We start from the raw sequence: 20,685 nt of genomic DNA, 5'->3' as shown, positions 1-20,685 counted from the left end.
GCCTAGACGACATAGCTCGCTCCCACCTGTGAGTGCAGCCATGCTGTGACGAAGGCCACCTCCTCATCCTCAGCCTTGCTCGTCACGTTTGGTTCGGGTGGAGGGGGCCCAGGCCAGGCAACAGTACGTGGGTGCTCCCTCTCCCCCTCCCTTGCCCTGTCTGCCTGACCCAGACTCGCGGAATACCAAGGGCAGATCCAGACCCCATAGGAAGGGTCTCAAGCTCCCTGGATTAGTTTGGGTGACCGATTTGCTCCTTCTTCCTTCCCCTGCCTCATTGCAGGCTGTTTCTCCTCCATCCTCGCCTTTCCCGCTCCTCTTCTCCCGTCCCAAGACGTCCTGGAAGCAGGACACTAACACCCTCACCCCAGCTGGAGACAAACACTGCCAAGGTCTCATTGACCTCCGCTACACAGATCTAAGACTGGCCTTTAATACACCTTCATCAAACCTGTCCCTCAGTCCTGCCTCCACCATCCCAGCCCGTCCCCGGCCAGCTCTGTGCCCTTCAAGCCCTGCTTTGTCCAGACAAATATTACAGCAAACATCCCGAGCTCCTGCCAGCGGGAGTTTCAGTCCTGCCCGGTGATGGAATATTAACGGGGGGGACCCTAGTATTTTTGAAGAGTAGGGACTGTGTTTCTGATAGTGATAGCCAAAGCACTAAGGGAGGGGTTCTCAACCGCGGGTCGGGGCCACCCTGCCTGTTCTGTACCAGTCGGGGGTCCCATGGTGGTACTGGGATGGGAATGGGGGCTCTGGTATGGAAGAGGCTGAGATCCACCAGCACTAAGCAATCCCAAGGGACAGGAACCAAAGCACTGATAACTGGGCACTCTTCAGGGCAGGGGCCCTTGTAGCCAGGAAGCTATTAACGTTCTCCCAGTGGAGCGTTAAATGGAAAAGCCAGAGCTACAGAGAGAACAGAGACATGGTTATTAAAAGGTCAGCGGTGCCGCCCCTGGGCTGGCAGACGAGATCCTTATGGAAACGGATGGATCGGCTTTGGAGGTGGAAAGAGAAGTGTCTCGCGGGGGCTCACCGGGTGCTTTTCATGTACTCCTCCTTGCTCTCCTTCTTCCCTCTCAGCCGCGGCTTGAGGTTCTGCAGCGTGAGGGAGTGCGTCTGGGTGCACCATTGTGACAGCATGCCCAGGAACTGCAGGGGGAAGCCAGACCCCCCCCGCTCAGTTAGAAGGAGACACGCGCCGGGACAGGAGAGCCTGCAACCAGGAGAGACAGCGGTGGCCTCTCCCCCTGCCCCAGGGTGGGGATGGTGGGCCCAGAGCACCACACATGTGCCCTCATGCCCAGGGTATGTCTACGCTGCAAGCAAACACCAGGTCACCCGTGGGGCAGCCCAGCGTGCCGGTTGCAAGGCTAAAAATATCAGCGTAGACATTCCCGGTCGGGCTGGAGCCCGGGCTCTGACACCCGGCGAGGGGGGAGATTCAGCCTGAGCCGGAACGTCTACACTGCTGTTTTGAACCCCACAGCCCAAGGTCAGTGGACCCAGGCTCTGAGACTCGGTGCCGTGGGTTTTTCTTTGCAGCGTGGACGTACCCATAGAGGGAGAGGCGCACACACGCAGCTGCCATCGCAGACCTCGGAGACAGGCCCGGCGCACACGCCAACCCAAGGCTTTTTTTGGTAAAAGAAAATGTTTCAGCTACTGAAAAAACCTGGTTTTCATTTATCAAAAAATGTCCATCCCGATTTCAACAGAAAACCTGGGCTTGGAAACAAAGGGCGGGGCTACATCAGCTTCTAAGAAATGGACCCCACATTGCTGCCCTCTCTGAGGTTTTCATAGGCCCGGCTCTGCCCCGGGGCGTTCCCTGTGGGGCCTGGCTGGAGCCCCACAGCTGGCTGGCCCTTTACCTTCGACGACACCCTGGCGTTCTCCAGCAGCACCCGGGTCCACACGGCAGGGTGGCGCGCCACGAACTTCCAGTCCTTGCAGACCTCAGCAGCCTTCAGCAGGGTCTTGGTGTCGAGGTAGGTGAAGATGCAGAAGAGAGCAGCTCGCATCTTGAGGATCTCCGGGCTGATCACCTCGTTGGAGCGGGACGGGCTGCCTCTCTCGGGCCGGACAGCCTTCCCGCCGCCCCCCTCGGACCTGGCTGTGTGACACACACCATCAGCGGGGGCATTGGGCGGGGAGGGGGGACAATGCTGGGGGTGGGGGTGGAATTTGTGGGTAAAGTTTTCCCACGCTTTTAGCAGCTCCTGGTGCCTCAGCGTGCATTCAAAATAATAACCCTTCACCCTCCTCTAGCACCTTCCCTCCCGGGATCCTGGAACATTTTATAAACAACAACAGATGCCCCGGGAGTTTGGTCTGTATTGTTATTCCCATTTGAACAAGGGGGAAACTGAGGCACAGAGCGGTGCAGTGACTTGCCGAAGGTCAAAGAGAACGACGGAACCCAGGAGTCCTGAATCCCAGTCTGTCCCCTCCCCACCATGAATGGAATCAAGGAGTCCTGAGTCCCAGCCCCACCCCCTTCCCAGGAATAGAACCCAGGAGTCCTGAACCTCAGCAACCTCCAACCTCCCCACAAATGGAACCAGGAGTCCTGAATCCCAGTCAGGTCCCCACTCCCCCAGGAAAGGAACCCAGGAGTCCTGAATCCCTGTTGGCCCTCTCCTGCCCAAGGAATGGAACCAGGAGGCCACCTCCGTCCCCCCATGAAAGCAGCAGGGTATGCCAGCTGGTCCCTGCACTGCCCCACCAATGGGCCTCAACCTCAGCCAGGCCCACCCTGGGTTGCTGCAGCAGCCAACCAGCGTGCCAGTGGGGGGCAAATGTGCAGGCGGTTCTTGCAGAGCAGACCCCTCCCCTTGCAACTCATCTCACTCAAGCCGCGAGCAAACTGGGCTGGGGTTCAGCCGTGAAATGCTCCCTCTCCTTTTAACGATGCCCCTGGCCCGTCCTCCTCCTCCCTGGCAGAGCGGGCCTGGCTAGTGTGGGTACTGCACCAAGCACATCTCCCACTAACGGGAGACGCCAGGCCATTTCATAGGCACAAGGGAGCAGAATAAAGGGCCAAATCCAGACCTGGTGGAATCAATTGCAACTCCAGTGGCCTAAATGGGATGGGAGTGACAACTGTTTACATGAGCTCTGAATCTGGCCTTGTGGCTCAGCATTAGCTCTGATGGCCTGGACCCCCCTCAATCGTCCCCAACACACTTTGGGGGTGCAAGAAAAAACATTCCTGATGCCCCGACTTGTTGTGTTTTAGATGCTCCATCGCCAGGGTGACCGAGTTCAACTCTCTGGCAGAATGGTGTTCAAAAAGCCAGGGCTCTGATTTACAATGCTAACACCTCACATTCACCGAGAGAGCCTCTCTCCTCCGGGAGAATCCTGCCCACGCTCTCTAGATCACTTCACTCAGCCCCGGCATGCAGCCAGCTCTGGGGCGGAACACAGCAGCTGCTTAGCAGCATGCCACTACAGTCAGGGACATCCAGTGTTAGGCAGGAGGTCAGACTAGATGATGGGGACGGACTGTTCTGGCCTGTGAAGATGTGAAGAAGAGCATTGTATCTTGCTGAAGCTGCAGGGGGAACTGAAGGAGGCAGAATGTAATTATGGGGATTTGCGTTGTTTTTATGGAAAGCACCACGGGACCTTTCACAACCACAAAGGGTTAGGAACATTGGCGCTGCTGGCCTGGATCCAGCCCAAGGTCCATCTAGATCACTATCTCCAACAGTCACCAGCTCCAGCTGCTTCAGAGGAAGGCGTAAGAACCCCACACAGCAGGTATGGGATAATTTGCCCCAAGAAAGGTCTTGTCCTGGTCTCTAATAGCCAGAGATCGGTTCAAGCCCTGAAGCAGGAGGTCTAATATCTCTTCCAGTGTTTTTATCATTCGTTATGCAAGGTCTGGACATTCCCAATAGCCATATCCCTCTTTGCAACTTGCTAAATTCTCGACTCTCTATCAATCAATGGGGTGACCTCAGCCAGAGACCACGTGCAGCCCAATCTCCCTTCTCTAGGGCAGGGATCATATTATAGACTTTTATCCTGTCTTCTCCTATTCGTCTCCTTTCTCAGGTAACAGTCCCATATTTTTCCAGGCCCTTGATCACCCTTCTCTGACCCCCTCTACCCCCAATTCTGCAATATCCGGTGTGAGATGGGGTGCCCAGCCCTGCACCCAGTCTCCAGATGAGGCCGCCCCATTGATTTGGAGAAAGGCATTCAAATATTTTCCATGATATTCTCCACCCCACTCCTGCTTCATGCTATTGCCTTGGTTGTGATTTTTGGCTGCAGTGGCATGTTGAGGAGAGGTTTTCACTGAGCTGCCCACAATGGTGCCCAGGCCCCTTACAAGAGCGGGTACAGTCTATTGCGTAGCTTAATGTGCATTACTTCGGAGCTCAGTTTTCCATCTCCCCCAGATGCCGGTACCTCCCCAACCTTCCCCAGGCTGGAAGTGCAGGGTTCAGCGGGAAGAGCGCCCCCTACTGAACTGCCACTGCCAGGGTTTCCCAGCCTAGTGTGGGTCAGGGTCGCCCCTATGTCCGGGCAGTGGGGTTCCCCTCACCACCGGGATGGAGACTCACCCGTCAGCTTGCAGCTGTTCAGGGGCCTTGCCAGGTTCGCCTCCGGTGGGATGCGGCAGTCTTGCTCCCACACCTCAGCCTCCGACTCGGTTGTCCTGGAGCCCACGTCCGAGATGTCCCCCTCCTCCCCCTCGGTGCTGTCACGGTAGGGCCGGCGGTGCCAGTTCTGGATGGCCTGCCTGCGGAGCCCCGAGCTGCGGGCCACCACGGGCCGCTCGAAGCCGCCGTCCACGCCCCGGCTCTGCCCGCTGTGGTAGGGGTGCCCGTCGGCATTCTCCTCCGGCTGGTACAGCTCGGCGCCGTCGCTCTCATAGCAGCCTGAGCTCTGGGAGATGGCCTTCACCCGGCTGGAGGCCCTGCGGGGATACGCAGCCATGAGGCGGATGGTCTTTCCTACCTGGGAGGCAGCAGGGAACTGGATCCAGAGCAGAGCTCCAGGGACAGTGGGGTGGCCTCGCACCCTGTCATAAATATAAAGGGAAGGGGAACCACCTTTCTGTATACAGTGCTATAAAATCCCTCCTGGCCAGAGGCAAAACCCTTTCACCTGTAAAACGTTAAGAAGCTAAGGTAACCTCGCTGGCACCTGACCCAAAATGACCACTAAGAGGACAAAATACTTTCAAATCTGGAGGCAGGGAAAAAGCCTTTTGTCTGTCTGTGTGATACCTTTGCCGGGAACAGATCAAGGATGCAAGCCCTCCAACTCCTGTAAAGTTAGTAAGTAATCTAGCTAGAAAATGCATTAGGTTTTCTTTGTTTTGACTTGTAAATTCGCTGTGCTGGAGGAAATGTGTATTCCTGTTTTTGTGTCTTTTTGTAACTTAAGGTTTTGCCTAGAGGGATTCTCTAGGTTTTGAATCTGACTGCCTGTAAGATTATCTTCCATTCTGATCTTACAGAGTTGTTCTCTTTTCTTTTTTTTGTTCTTCTAATAAAGTTCTGATTTTTAAGAATCTGACTGGGTTTTTTGGGTCGTAAAATTCCAAGGCTGGTTTGTGCTCATCTTGTTTATTCTCAAGCCTCCCCAGGAAAGGGGGCATAAGGGCTTGGGGGGATATTTTGGGGAAATAGGAACTCCAAGTGGTCTTTTCCCTGTTCTTTGTCTATATCACTTGGTGGTGGCAGCGTACTGTTCAAGGACAAGGCAAAGTTTGTGCCTTGGGAAAGTTTTTAACCTAAGCTGGTAAAAATAAGCTTAGGGGGCCTTTCATGCAGCTCCCCACATCTGTACCCCAGAGTTCAGAGTGGGGAAGGAACCCTGACACACCCCAAACCCAAAAGCCCTGCTTACAGAAGAGCCCCCTGTTTATTTCAGGCACATGGCGGGGCCTCTGTATCTCGATGGTGAAGACATTGCTCGGGGATAGCTCATCTGGAGCAGGCAGGGCTAGCAGTCCCCGTCAGATGCTCCCAGCCAGCAACTTCCCTGAGTTTCTAGGACAGTTTGCCTAAAGCTGCCCGACATTCCCCCACCTGGCACTGGGGAGCCCCCAGGCCTACAAGGCAGCCGGCCCTTTGCAGCAGGTGGCGAGGGGGCCAGCCGATTAGCTGTAGAGAAGTCAGGCTCGGGGCCAGCCTGGGAGGCACGAACCTGGTTTAACTGGGACTTCATTGAAACAGAGGTTGTGCTGCATTCGGTTCCCCTAGTCCCCTGCCCCTGCCTCACAGGGCCTGTCTACACTGTGATCCCGGGGTGTGAGTGCAGCCCAGCTTTCATCTCCCCAGCCGGGGTCCTGGAGCAGGGAAGCCGTGGCAGCCCGCGCTTCAGTATGGGCCACCTGGATCCCTGGGTAGCTCCTGGTGGGGCTTGCCCATGCGGAAGGCTGCTGCCAGGAGCCGAGCTAGCTGGGCTCCTTTGACACAAACGGCAGTCACAGTGCAGACAGACCCAGAGAGGGCGGCGGTGGGGTCTAGACAGCACTTCCCAGAAATGAGCCATTCGCAAAACAGGCAATGAGGGGAAAGGGGGCACCTGGCCAGTCCATACTGTGCGGCTCCAGGGAATGTGAGGGGGGAACCCAGAGGCTGGGATAAAGGGCTAAACTCCCCTCAACGCCGCCACGCTTACAGTGGCCAAACTTAAAGAGCTAGTGAGCCAAACGCATCTCTGGGGTGACGCCACTAAATCAAGGGAGTTACGTTAGGGATGAATCTACCTCCGTATGGCAAAAAGAGGCACGCCAGCTATTTGAATGTCCAGTAGCTTCCCGGATACGGACAACTCCCGGTTAACAACAACATTTCCCAGTGACTTTAATGTTAATGGGATTCGGATATCAGCGTGCTGCTTTCGAGCGGCACTGTGTGGACGAACGGCCCCAACTGCAGGCAGGTTTGCAAGGCTGCAGCCGGCAAAAGAAGTGCTGGGATGTACCTCGCTTGCCTGCAACCCGCAAACGTGCCTGTGGCCGGTGCTCTGCATGTCCTGGAGCTTCCTCAGGGGCTGCAGCCCCGCAAACCTGCCTGCGCACAGGACCACACAGGAGTTAAGGGGCTGCGAGCTGGGAGGGGAGGTTGTGGGCAAGGCAGTAGTGGGGAAGGGGACTGCTGCAGCCTGGGTGCCAGAGCTGCATGGTATCTCTCCCTGCACTCTGCAGGATGTGCCCTGCCAGGAGGCTGCGCCCAGGGAAGGAAGTGCTGGGATGTGCTGATCCATGTCCCCCAGAGAGGGGCTACCAGGCAGCTCTGTGGGGCCCCTAGCTCCCCTGCTTCCTCTAGAAAGCCTGGGCATCTGGGCTGCAGCCCCTGTTGCTGCCCTGCCTGGATGCAGGTTGGCAGGGTCTAAAAAGATCTGACCAGACGGTCAGTCCTAGAGCAAGAACCAGTGAACTGAGTGTCCTGTTCTCTCTCTCATTCCCGACACCTGAAACAATGGGAACCACCTCTCCTGCTGGTACCTGGGGTCACCTACTGAAAGCCCAGATCCCAGAGACCAGACCCAGCTGAGGTGTGTGCAGAAAAGTCTGCTCTTCCAGCTACACCATCACATTAAACCTTTCAGAGACACCACCCTGATTCAGATGCAACTTCAGCCTCACGTCTGGGTCAAATGCACCTTAACTGCTTGGAAACACGCTATCAAAAGAGGCCGCATGTCAAAACCTCCCTGTCCTGTTCTAGTAAAGATTTCTGACAGCCCAGTCTTACACCATGGTGCCTCCCACAAGATCACAGGGCGAGAGAAGAAGAATCAACCCACCCACCTATCCCGGTTCCTTCAGATTTCCGACTTCAAAGCATTTGTACAACTCAGCATGGCAAACAGCTTGAGATCAGTTATACAGACATGTCCAGCTGTGACATTCCCACCCACCCGCCAATGGACTGGGCAGACCTGCAGCCATCCAGGTCCAAGCTTGAAAGAAAAGGAAGGGCAGATCAAAAGGGAAAAACCGCCATCCTCCATGCTACTCCGACTGGCTGTGAACCCGGGAAGGCTCCGCACATACAAGGAAGCTGGGAAGCAGAATTTCAGGCTGTCGCAGAAGACAGTTTCTGGGTGGGCATTCGCCAGCCGCCGGCAGAGAATTCCCCTGGAAAGGAACCACAGGCTTCTTCCAAGCCCTAGTGACCACCAGCAAAACACACTCAGCCAGCCCCACCATCTGCTGCAGAGGATGTGAGCCAGAAGGTGCCCATGCCACGTGGGTGCACATTCATGGGCGTCGTGGGCACTGATCCGGCTCAGCCTGTTTCCTGCTGGGAGAAGCTCCCCCATGGCTGCAAGAGAGATGGGAAAAGGATACTGGGCGAAAGCCAAGGCCAAGGCGTATGGAGACTGCTTACCCAGTGCTCGAGGACGATCTCTGATTGGACTCCGCGTAGGAGCTGTGGGCAGCTGCCCCGGGGCCGGCGTGCCTGTCTCTCTGGGGCAAAAGGAAGGAAGAAAAGGAGACCAGACACTGAAAGCCTTTCCAACTCATTCAACTCGGGAAAAGCCTCCCCCAGGGGATACCCTGACTGACTGCGTGTGGACATACCATGCGCTGAGAGGTGACACTGGTGTAATGATGCCAGCATCAGCAGATCACCAGGGTGCAGTGCAGCATCTCCAGCAAAATAGCTCCTTGGCCAGCTGAGCCATGTGGGCAAGCAGGGTGGGTTCCAGCCCAGGCACAACTCCCAACACACCTTGGAGTCTGCTCCCCCATCCAAAGATGCAGGATGAGACCAGCAAAACCTCCCATTTATACAGCGCCTTGCACTTGACAGGCTGGGCGTGACTTGCCCTTGAAATGGGGCCACTTCTGGGGTGGAATATGCACGGCATTTTGCATTACCCAGAAAGGGGGGACTGACGAGTAAATTGGCCAAATAAAAATCCACACGTGTTTTTTTCTCAACGTCGAAGATGGTTCCCTAGGTTGGAAATTGGGGGCGGAGCCTGGGGCGAACAGCCCGGCTCTAGCAAGAGCACTAGGGGAACTTTAATCATAGATTCGGCGGGATGGAAGGGACCTCAAGAGGCCAGCTAGTCCACTGCGCCAGGCTCCTCAAGTAGCGGTGGGGACAGGGGCTCAGCACTGAATCAGTGGCCTCTCGGGAGCCACCCCCACCACCCGCCCGCAGAAACAGAACGTTTTCCAGGGCGGTCTCCCATCCAACCATTGCTCCCACTCAGTGTTGCTTAGCTTGCGATGCAAGCAGCCCTTACTACACAATAGCACAGATGAGAGAGAGAAGGCTGGCAAATGCGCCCATGGAGGAAGGTGGCTTCCCAGAGGGCCTGGCAAGCAATAGACGTAATTGGCATGACGCGAAGAGGAGATACCAGTCTGCTGGCGCCCTTGGAGCCGGGCACGCTGCACCTTCCCAGGCTGCCGTTGGGGGTGGTGCTGCAGCTTATGATCTGGAGCTGCTTCTCCGCCCGGTCGGCCCGGTCCAGGAGCTCCTCGATGAACTGCTGCAGCCGCACCTTGGCGTTGGCCTCGCGGGCCGCCGTCTCCTTGAGGAACTGGTCTATCTGGACGACCTCCCTGGCGCAGGGGAGACAGTGAGAGGCAGAGGTGAAAACGCCGTAAGGCCGCCCTTCCCCCGGCGGATCCCGCCGCCCTCTGCCACACGGCAGCTTGCAAAGCTCTGGGAGCCAGGGGAGTATCACCAGTCCTGTTTGAACAACCAGGAAACTGAGGCACAAATGTTAGTGGTCTGATTTCCAGAGATGCCAAGCCCCTGCTGCCTCCCACCCTCGATCAGCCTCATCCCATCTCCCATAACCCCGTCCCAACCCTGTTCCTTGGCCTACCCCACAATATAACCCTGCCCAGGATCCCACCCCACCCAATCTCCTCCCACCCTGATCCCCTTCAAGCTTCGCCCCACATGCCCTTGCACCTGTTCCAGTTCCCTGGGGTCTGGCTGGGAGAGGAGGGGGAAAGGGAAGGGGATAGTATATTGAGGTACATTTCCAAGGGATTTAAGCTGTACATCCCCAGGGCAGGAGTCACCCAGCTCTCTGGATTCTTCGGGCCTGAGGCTTTGAGGTACAGAGAAGTCAGGGCTCCTGCTGGCATTGGCAGGAGTCACAGGTGCTCAGTGCTTGAGTCTAAATGAACCAGCCAATCTCTTTGTCTGTGTGTCATGAGAATCCTCTCCCTCTGTGCTCAGCAGCAGTCGATCGTCCAGCCAGGGATGACGAGAGGCACCCAAGAGAGACCGCGTTAAGTGGGGACGAGCTGACCTGGCGTTGTCTCTCCTGAAATATAACCCTGTTCGCTCTCCACTCACCCGTTTAACATGACACCTTAATGGGGCTAATTCCACCGGCTGCCGTTCATCCTCCCACAGACTGGCCTTGCCAGGCCCATGGCACCAGGAATATACTGGCCAGCTTCACCTTCTGTGCCAGTTTCAGACAGGCAGGGAACACGGGGTGCACGTGGACCCCTGCATCTTAACCTGGAGCCAGCTCTGCCCTGCCAGTGACCTTAACCATCCCTCTGCAGGGTTTATCACCTATGGAAGAGCTGCCCTCACGCTATTTACCTTCTGACGGATTTAGGCGGAATATTTCAACCCCTGCTTTAGGGAAGGGAAGACCAAGGCACAAAGTGGTGAAATTACTTGCCCAGCAAGTCTCGGTTGGATGCAGGAATCCTGGTGCCTTGTCCTGTGTTGTAGCCATTAGCTCACCCAGGAGATCTGCAATGGAGCTGGGACCCAGAGCTCCTGGCAGACTGGATTTCTTGGGCTCACTGAGATGCGTGGTGGGATTTATCGCACAGTGAATGTGCACAGCCGTTAGTTCTTCCTGCACCGAGGACTCCCGTAGACGTACCGAGGAGACCCGTTATCTGCACCTCGCTTCCCCACAAGCCCTTCTTGTCGCGAAAGGGGCTCGTGTCCCCAGCTCACTTCATGCACCGCCAAAGCTCCCTGGCATATTTACCCCCTGGCCTCCTCTCCCCAACGGCACCTGGAGAACCGACGCTTCCCTGCAGCCTCTGAGTTAAAGCCCAGAGGCCACAGGGCTCTGGCGTTGGCAGCATTCAGCATTTTACTAGGCAAATGAGCTGTGTTGCTCCCCGTCAGCCTCCCTCCTCTCTGGGCAGCTGATTGAAGCTAGAGGACTGTCTGTGCTCACTTCCCAACCCCAGCCCCCCCATGCCCTCTCACCCGCTGCTGGCCTGAGAAAGGGGGCAGAGCAGAGACCAGGCTAGCTGGGAATGCCAAAGAGATCCAATGACAGGTTTCAGAGTAGCAGCCGTGTTAGTCTGAATTCGCAAAAAGAAAAGGAGGACTTGTGGCACCTTAGAGACTAACAAATTTATTTGAGCATAAGCTCTCGTGAGCTACAGCTCACTTCATCGGATCCAACTATTTCTAGCACAGAATGTGTCTCACGCTGCTCTGGGCAGAGCCAGGGACAGCCGAGTGGAACTGAGAGGGGATGGGAGCTCTCAGAGTTAAAGGGGGGCGGGGTTGCTGAATTTGAGAGATGTCCTGTCCTCCGTGCTCAGTTCCCAGGCCTGGAGGCTGAGGGCCCTTTGCTAGGCCACAATGGACAGCTGCAGAGCAAACAGCTCCCACAAGCAATGCGGATGGGTCTCACCTCCCAGCAGGGACCATTCGGACAGATGAGAGCTCACTCTCCATGGCCAATGTACCCCTTAGCCTCTCTGCTTTGATTCCCCACAAGGGGCCCATTGCCACAGGACCAGTTGTGTCAGGGAATTTTGCAATATGGACTGAGGTCCACCAAATTTTTTCCACCTAATGACCTCCCACTGAGTGCATCTCCGTGGGCAGATGGCAATTCTGGCTCGGAGGAACCTGCAGTAAGACCTCCGTGACGAACCGATCGCTGGACTTCCATCGAGCGCAGAAAGCGCTTCTCCCACCGCTGACCAGCGGCCAAGTCTGGGGTGGAACTCAGCAGCTGTTCGGCAGCACTGAGGAGAAGAGTAGCACCTTCTCCAACCGAAACTGCGGGGGAATCCAGATTGGAATTTGAGCAGGCTACGAGGGCAAACCCTCCCCCTGGGAAAAGGGGTGATGTGGGCACCTGACGTGAGGGCAGCACCGCGCCCCCCTGTCCCCGAGCTGAGGGCGCCGGTTCAGCAGACTCAGAGGGGAAGAGATCTTCCGAGTGAATCACCAAGACCTGTGCTCTTGCGTTTTTTCCTTGCAGGTCTCCCGTCCATGCACTGACCAGTCAGAGGGAGGGCGGTTGTACCCCACCCTGCCTTCACCTTTCCCCTGTGAACACAGCCAGGAGACTTCTCCAACCAGATCGGCTGTGTTGGGAGGGGCTGAGTTGGGGGACATTCAGCATCAGAGCGGTCCCTTCTGTCAACCAGCGGCACTTGGCTGGAACAGAGGGCTCGGAAAACGAGACCTGCTACTTCTCACTCATAGACTATCAGGGTTGGAAGGGACCTCAGGAGGTCATCTAGTCCAACCCCCTGCTCAAAGCAGGAGCACTCCCCCAATTTTTGCCCCAGATCCCTAAATGGCCCCCTCAAGGATTGAACTCATAACCCTGGGTTTAGCAGGCCAATGCTCAAACCGCTGAGCTATCATCTCATTATGAAGCAGCTCTGGTTGCTGAGCCCTGGATTCTGCTCCGTTTAATAGCAGAGCAACAGGAATCACGAGGGTCACTTCACACCTCGCCGATGGGGCCAGGGCAATGGGGAAGGCTGTGCACAGATGCTGCCTAATTGCCCCCTATGGGCCTGATCCTGCCCCCCTGCACTTTGGACCCTGGCTAGCTGTGTCCCTCACTCGCCAATACACAGAATCGGGGGCTTGGATCGTCTGGGGCTCCGTCACTCCGGCAGCACGATGCCGTCACTGAGGTCACAAGCCTGCGGGAGCCAAGCCCGTCTCCGACACCCACTGCGCCAGCCCTGGCCGGAAATTCTGGCTCCAGGTAGAGGGTGAAAAGAGCAGCTGGAGCAGAGAACTCTGGAGATGCCAGGTTATGAAAATGCTACAGTCAAAATCCCCTGTTGCATCCACACCCACCCTCCCACCCACACACCCAGCATGATCTCCCGCAGCAACAGCCTCCCCGCACACGACAGCGGCCACTGGAGTCACGACTGGGCTTTGGGGTGATTCCTGGAAAAACACCGCAGCGTCATTTTCACATCAGGGCTCGGAAGGGTCAGAAGGTTCGTGAAAAGCTACAGGGCATTTCCAGGCTCAGTCTCTGGGTCAAATCCAGCCTGGATCAGCAGTGCCGGCCATCGCGGGTGGACTCTGAATTGAATCAGTCTCAGTCCGGTTCCGAGGGGACCTGCTTCCCTCACCTGTGGAGGCAGAGCCAGGCCCTCTACCCCAGAGTGGGGCCAGCCTGGAATATCAGGGTTGGAAGGGACCTCCGGAGGTCACCTAGTCCAACCCCCTGCTCAAAGCAGGACCAATCCCCAACTAAATCATCCCAGCCAGGGCTTTGTCAAGCTGGGCCTTAAAAACTTCTAAGGATGGAGATTCCACCACCTGCAAATGCCCTTCTAAATTAACTAAGCACAGATGGAAACTGAGCACTGGGATATGTTCTCATAGCACCCCCCCCCCAGCCTCCCCGTGCCCTTTAGTATCCACCTCACCTCCCTTTGGGGCTCGTTCCTTTTAGCTGCGCCTCCGAATCTTCCGTGCCACGCAGCAGCCCTGCTGCAAAGGGAGTGGAGAGGCTCAGCGCCAGCCTGACGGGGTCTCTCCGAGCCAGATGCCGGGCGGGGGGTGTCTGGCTCAAGGCAGGGTGCGCCTGGCAAAATGCGGGTACTGGGGCAGAGGTTCTCTCTTAGTTCCGTGCTTGTCCGGTGCCTAGCTCCGTGGGGTCCTGCTCCGCGGCCAGGGCTCCTACGCGCTACGGTCATGGATCGTTGCAGGGTTTGGTGGCTCAGTGTTGAGTGGCCACATGGTGACGCCTGCCCCAGGACATCAGCCAGGAAGAGGCCTCCACCCGCGGAGGGCAGCTCTCTCTCTGCCAGCAGCAAAATGCTCCCGGAGCCAGGCTGTGCTGAAATGCGATCGCTAGGTCTATCCACAGCACCCACTGCTGTCGCGGCTCAGGGCTTGAGCCACAGCCCATCCAAATCAGCTGGAGTTGCTCCCTCGCCCCCGTCGCATCCAAACGAAAGCTTCACCTCCGTCAACCCCCCCCCGCCCTGCAGGCAGCAGCCTCCTGCTGTGACGCAAAGAGCCACGCCGTGATGTAAACAGCACCCTGCCCCGACATGCATCTCGTCACGCAGCCAAGCACAAGTGCATTGTGACGCATGCCGCAACCCATCAGTGCGTCGCGCCGCGAATAGCTTCCTGCCACAACTGTGCCTCCTGGCCTGATGGACGTGCTCCAGAGGACGTCTCCCGGGAGGGAGATTGGGGATCAGCCTTGGCGTTTGAAAGGAAATTTACAGTCAAATCCCAAAGCCCGGAAACAGACCAGCTTCATCTCAGGGTCTGGCTTAGTATCCAACACAATTACCTCTGTGTGCATAGATCACGGTAAAATATCCACCTGCCTCCCCAGTGCTGCACTGCAGAATCCTGGGAAAACTCGCCTGTGATGGGAGCTTTATGTAACAGGAAATGCACCGGCAGAAACACAGCACGTAAAGGCTCTCGCGTCCCCTTTAGCAAAAGGGGGGGAGGGATAGCTCAGTGGTTTGAGCATTGGCCTGCTAAACCCAGGGTTGTGGGTTCAATCCTTGAGGGGGCCATTTGGGTCAAAAATTGGGGATTGGTCCTGCTTTGAGCAGGGGGTTGGACTAGATGACCTCCTGAGGTCCCTTCTATGATTCTAAAACAGGTTTTTGTCCCCCTCCGAATAAATACCTTCCTGGAGTCGTCACGCTAGACTAGCCAAGGGACCCTGGAGAGGAGCCTGCAGCTCAGACTGGAGCTAGATTCATAGATACAAAGGTCAGAACGGACCATTATGATCAGCTAGTCAGACCTCCTGCGTGACGCAGGCTACAGAATCTCATCCACCCACTCCTGCGAAAAACCTCTCACCTAGATTGGATGCATTGGAGTGACGATACACAGGTGAGTAACCCCCCTGGACTTAATGGGACTCCTTAGATGTGCGTTTGCAGGATCAGGGCCAAGCAGTGAGGGCTTGCCACACGCTCCAAGATTATTAGTGGTGTTATTTATCATTTATTCTGCAATAGCAGCTAGGAGCCCCAGTAATGGGGTCCTGGTTCATTGTGCCAGGTGCTGTACATTTATATTGCTATTAGGCAGGTGTATTGTGGTAGTGCCTAGGAGCCCCACACCAGGACCCTATGGGGTGAGGTGCTGTACAAACACAGACCAAAAAGATGGTCTCTGTCCCCAAAAACTTACAGTCTAAGGATAAGGCCAGAGTCCCACGGGTTTGTATTTGGAGGTTGATGGGGTGAAATAGGGGAGAGACAAAGGGGATGGGAGGAAGAGGGAGCAGGGCTGTCGTAATTATAGGTGATTATTAATTCGTATTATTTTTCTTCCCACCTAATCAAAGAACAGGGCCCCTTTCTGCGAGGTGCGGTACAAACCTCAGAGAAAGAGACTCCCTGCCCCAAAGAGCCTGCAGAGTCTCCGAAAAAGAACTAGGCAAAGAACCAATGAACTCTTCAAGTGGGAGTGGATTGAAGATCGGAGGTTAAAAATGCACTCACAGTGCACCCGCAGTGTAAGTGGGGAAAAAAAGGGTGGGGGAGGGAAGGGCTGGCAAGCACAGAGCAGCTGGCAGAGAAAATAGCGAAATAGGTTAAGTCTAGCCAAAGGGGTTAACGGGAGAACCCAGAGCCAGTGATAAATGAGGAGGAGGTTGAAATGAATGACTTGAAACCGGCTAAGATGTCGAGCCCTTTTTCCAAATGCGTCATTCCCCCCCAAAAAGTAGGAGCAATTGGGAAGAATATTAATATTAATCAGGTCAGGAAATATTTGGAAAATGGGCCCATACAGTAACTTCTGGCCCAGCTGCCATGCGTCTTGGGGAACTAGCAGAGGAGCTCACTGCACTGCTGACAATTACTGGGGGGAAGGGGCCAGAGGACGGGAAAATCAAAGGTAGCGTTGATATTCAAACAGTGGCAGAAGAGAGACCTTGATGATTACTGCCGCATCTGTCTACGTTTATCCTTAGTGAAGCGATTGAACAAATAACCATAGTAAAAACAGATCCCGAGTACACAGGATAAACAGACTGGCGAGCCATAAGCAGCATTGAGAGGTTACAAGGAATAAATCAAGCCCAACAACCTTGATTGGCTTTTTTTTATAGGATTACAAATTTATCGGAGGATGGGAATGCAGCCGATGGGATTTTAGTCAAACATTTTATACCTTGGCTTGTGAAATCTTACTTGAAAAATTAATTTAAGCTGGCAGGGATCTGAACACTGTTGCACGGATGGAAATTTGGCTGGAAGGCCATAAACAAAGGGTAATGATATATGGCAATGTAGCAGATTAAGGGCGGGATGTGAGAGTAGGGTACAGTAGTGGCTGACGTCCCATCTTATTTGACATCTCCATTAATGATGTGGAAGAGAGAGTAGATGTCACATTAGTTAAATCCACAGATGATCCTAAATGAGAGGCATTGTGACATCCGTAAGGACAAAGAACTAACACAAAAGGACCTACCAGGTTAGGTCCTCAGCTTGTGTAAATCAGTGTAGCTCCTCTGAAGTCAATGAAGTTACTTTGATTTTCACCAGCTGAGATCTGGCCCCTGGAGAAGCTGGAGACATGAACAGGAAATACAAGGGAATAGATCTGGGCGGGAAAATAATCCAAAGGACCGATCTTTGTTAGGAGGGTGAAATCTGGAAAGCAACTATGCTGAAGCAGCCCTCAGGTGGGAAGGGGAAAGCAGAACAGACCTGAGTTTATGATGCAGTACAGCAACAAATGGTGGACCCCTTGGCTCTATGCACAGAGACATCTCATTTCAGCACAGGGATGTCATTACAGCTAGTTGGAAATGTTTTGCCAGCATTTGTATTTCAATGAAAACTGCCTTTCGGAAGAAATGGGCATAGCGCAAGACAATGTCTAGCATTGGCAATGTTTTTTCAGGTTTTCACGGCAAACGTTTCAGATTCCGACAACTGAAAAGCAAAAGCAAATCAGGTTTGGCTTTATGTGTTTTCCGTTTTCCTCTGAAACGTCCACTGTTTTTCCATCACAATTTCGGTGCCACCAAATATGTTTCAGAAGAACGTAGCACTGGAAGGGGTCTCCTGGGCCATGAAGTCCAGTCCATGTTTTCCCAGGCAACCTTGTCATATCATCCCGTTTAGAAACTTACCAAGCACCGTCTTAACTCTCAATAGGTTCCCCCCACTGCCTGCTCCTATTGGGAGTCTGTTCCAGACCACCCTCCTCTGATGGCTAGAAACACTTTTCTAATTGCCAGCCTTCATCTACTCATGGCCAATTAATTCCCATTTGTTCTTGTGCCACCATTCTCCTTTAGCTGAAATACCTCTTCTCCCTCCCTGGTATGTATCGCTCTGTATTTCATTTTCTTCTACATTGTTCACAAGAAATAAAACGTATTTCCCAACTAGCTCTAGAGGGAATACTTCTTGGCTGCAGGGGCGCTGTGACCACCTCTGGAATATTGTATTGCATGGTGGGCATCATGATTCCCAAACCGGGGGGGGGGAGTTCAGAGAAGTGCAACAGAAACCATCAAGAGGCTGGAAGGACTGACTAAAGGGAAGAGATGAAACAGATCTAGTGTGGCTAAGCAATGATTCCGGGCAGGGGACTAGATAGTCCAGGACCTGCAAGACTCGAAACACCCAGAAGGGGAAGAAGATAGGGTGGTGCGAGGGCTATGACTGGGGTTATGGGAGGAAAACAGGAAGGCTTCAGTCAAGGAAGTCCTGCTTGTCAGGGAGATGGATCGAGCTGTGAAATAGCCTCAAAAAAGCGGAAGCCACATTGCTTGGGACATTTTAAAACTAAAGTGGACTGAACACTAGACAAGCTCCTCTAGTGGACCAACCCTGCATTGGCTGTGAGGTACGGGTTGGACGAGCTCTTTGGTCCTTTGCATCTCTAATGTCCGAGCATCAGAGCCTTAGCTGGTTTAAACGGGCATAAAAAGAGGACTGGACATTTATATGGCTAACAAAGTATCCACAGTTATAATAGTTAATGCTAACAGTCTGGAAGGGGTACGAAGGCATTAAGTTTGGCTTTACCCATCGAGATCCAGAAGGTCTAGTATGACAAGTCCTACATTCTTCTATGGCACCGCTTATTGAGGAGCTGGCCTGTATTTCTGTGACAATGACACACACACACCCTGAGAGTGGAAACATACACACACACAGAATCACACATGAGCACAGAGACATGTGCACTGCTGCGGACACATGAGACCACACGGAAGCACATTAGTGTGTGCAAGGGAGCACACGCATGCCTCCCCCTGCAGAGAAGATGGGGCAGAGACTCACTGTTGTTTGCGGGTCAGCTCCTGTTCCTTCTGCACCAGGTCCTGCTTGAGGGAAGCCAGCATCTCCACGCTGACGTCCACCTGGCGGGAGAGCTCCGTCGCCCGGTCCTCCAGCTCCTGCTTCTCCCGGCTCAGCCTCACGCTCTCCTGCTTGGCCTTCTCCAGCTCCGAGCTCTTCCGGTCCAGTTCCACCTGCAGCCGGCCCACCTGCGAGGCGATCTTCTGCTCCACCTCTTCTGTCAGCTTCTCCAGCCGCTTGTCCACCTCCAGCTTCTCGAAGGCCCGGATCTTCAGGCGGGTCAGGCCTTCCTCGTAGGCGGCGTCCACCGCGGCAGCAGCGGGAGGGGTGGTGGCCGAGCTCATGGCCTTGCGGGTGAAGATCTCAGTCAGCGGGATCTCGATCTCGTGCACGTAGCGGGACGCAGAGGAAGAGGTGGGCTCCAGCTCGTCGGCCGAGATGAGGTCGCAGGCAAAGCGCTGCTCCTTGCCCTGGAAGGAGGTGCTCTCGAAGATCTCCCGGCGGGCAGCCGGGGTCAGCAGGGTGGCGTCGGACGCCAAGGGGAAGACGGTGGCATCGCAGATGCTGTTGGTCTTGGAGAGGACATAGAGGGTCTCATAGGTGTGGTTGTACTCCAGGTGGGCCCGCAGTGAGGAGAGGCTCCGGAAACGCTTGTGTTCCCCGCAGCGCGGACAGCGGTAGGGCAGGTCCAGAGAGGCCATCCCTCAGCCAGAGCCGCTCCGCCAGCCGCGCGCCCCTCCGCAGGAAGCAAGCAGGGCCCCTGTCATGGTGCAGGCCAGGGGGCGGCGGGGGCACAGGGAGGGGTGCTGGCGTTGGGGGGAAGAGGGCACAGTGGGGCGGGGCGCTGGCTCCACAAGGGCATTTCCGGTTAAGGGCCGAGAGGCAGACTTGGCAAACGGGTGGCACCCCAGCCCGGTGAGCCTGAGGGAGGTCCGTGCACCATCGGGCGACGCCGGCGCCGGGCACTGAAAGAGAAAAACAATGCCAGCAGTTCATGGGCAGTGCTTTCCTCTTCCCTTCCCCCAATCACTCCCCCCACAATCCCTCTCCTTCACCCCCACAGCTACCACTTCTTGTTCCTCTCCCTTCCTCCGGGACACCTTAGCTCTCCCGTTCCCACCAGTCCTCTCCCTCCCCAAACACCTGTCCTTCCTATTCCCCTGCCTCGGGATCTCTCTCCTTCCCCAGCTCCTCTCCTGGGTGGCTTTGCCCGCAGTGTGTAAAGAGACAGCCCTCTCTCCCCCAGGCTGGAGGTTTTAAAGCCCCACTCTGTCTGAGCATGTTTGCCTGAGATGGTTTCCTAGAAGATCTGCTCTAGTCAAAACCGGGAATTGTTCTCTGGCCCCCAGGAGGTCAGACTAGCTGACTGCAATAGCCCCTTCTGCCCTTGAGTTCAGCCAGCCAAACGTTCGCTCCCCGCCCGTGGGCATCAAACCCCTCCCTTGCACCCGCCCCATCGGGTGGCTGCGGTGCCACTTACAGAAGGCAAAGACAGCAGGTTCAGGTGTAGTTGCTAGAACCCGTGAGGCCAACATCCTGCTCCCAAGCACGAGACTCAGAAGAGGAACATGGTGGAGAAGAGAAGGGGGAGGGATCGCTCAGTGGTTTGAGCATTGGCCTGCTAAACCCAGGGTTGTGAGTTCAATCCTTGAGGGGGCCATTTAGGGATCTGGGCCAAAAATTGGGGATTGGTCCTGCTTTGAGCAGGGGGTTGGACTAGATGACCTCCTGAGGTCCCTTCCAACCCTGATATTCTGTGATTCTGAGAAAGATGGAAAGCCTTTGATAACAGTGCCCTGGGGAGAGGGGGGGCGCTGTCTCAGGGTGGGCTCTGGCTCCACCAGATTCAACGCCAAGGATGAATTTGACCGAAGGTGATCCAGAGACGACCACCAGGCACCAACAAATCAAAATCTCTGGAGATCTGCAATGGAGGGCCCAAGAGAAGGGCTTTGGTGGTTCATAAAGTAAATCTCTGTCCCTCACCACAAAACCTGCACACAAGGTGCTACAGCTGATGTGGGTCAAGATTGAGACATATTGATAGAGTAGGTTGTGTGGGGAGCATAGGGGCTGGAATGGCAGCGGGCTGAGAGTCAGGAGTAAGGGACATCGGAAGAGCTGTGGGGGGCACCCAGGAGGGGCTGCAGATCAGG

General features: G+C 55.3%; 1 protein-coding gene across 3 annotated transcripts in view; it reads right to left on the bottom strand.

The window, feature by feature from the left end:
- Positions 1–19,282, bottom strand: part of FBXO41 (F-box protein 41) — a 51,358-nt gene extending 32,076 nt beyond the window's left edge. For all 3 annotated transcript variants that reach the window (XM_084626550.1, XM_084626549.1, XM_084626551.1), the window contains exons 1-6: positions 18,512–19,282; positions 9,361–9,565; positions 8,376–8,455; positions 4,587–4,942; positions 1,881–2,122; positions 1,043–1,158 (exon numbers count right to left, since the gene is read on the bottom strand). In XM_084626550.1, coding sequence (XP_084482676.1) covers positions 1,043–1,158; positions 1,881–2,122; positions 4,587–4,942; positions 8,376–8,455; positions 9,361–9,565; positions 18,512–19,230 — 1,718 coding nt within the window. In that variant the 5' untranslated portion in view covers positions 19,231–19,282. The remainder of the gene's footprint in view (positions 1–1,042; positions 1,159–1,880; positions 2,123–4,586; positions 4,943–8,375; positions 8,456–9,360; positions 9,566–18,511) is intronic.
- Positions 19,283–20,685: the final 1,403 nt, after the last annotated feature.

Source organism: Lepidochelys olivacea, assembly GCF_965140295.1.
Source record: "Lepidochelys olivacea isolate rLepOli2 genome assembly, chromosome: 4".
Lineage (NCBI taxonomy): Eukaryota > Metazoa > Chordata > Testudines > Cheloniidae > Lepidochelys > Lepidochelys olivacea.
The sequence above is the reverse complement of the archived record's forward strand: the minus strand, read 5'-3'. Positions and strand labels throughout refer to the sequence as shown.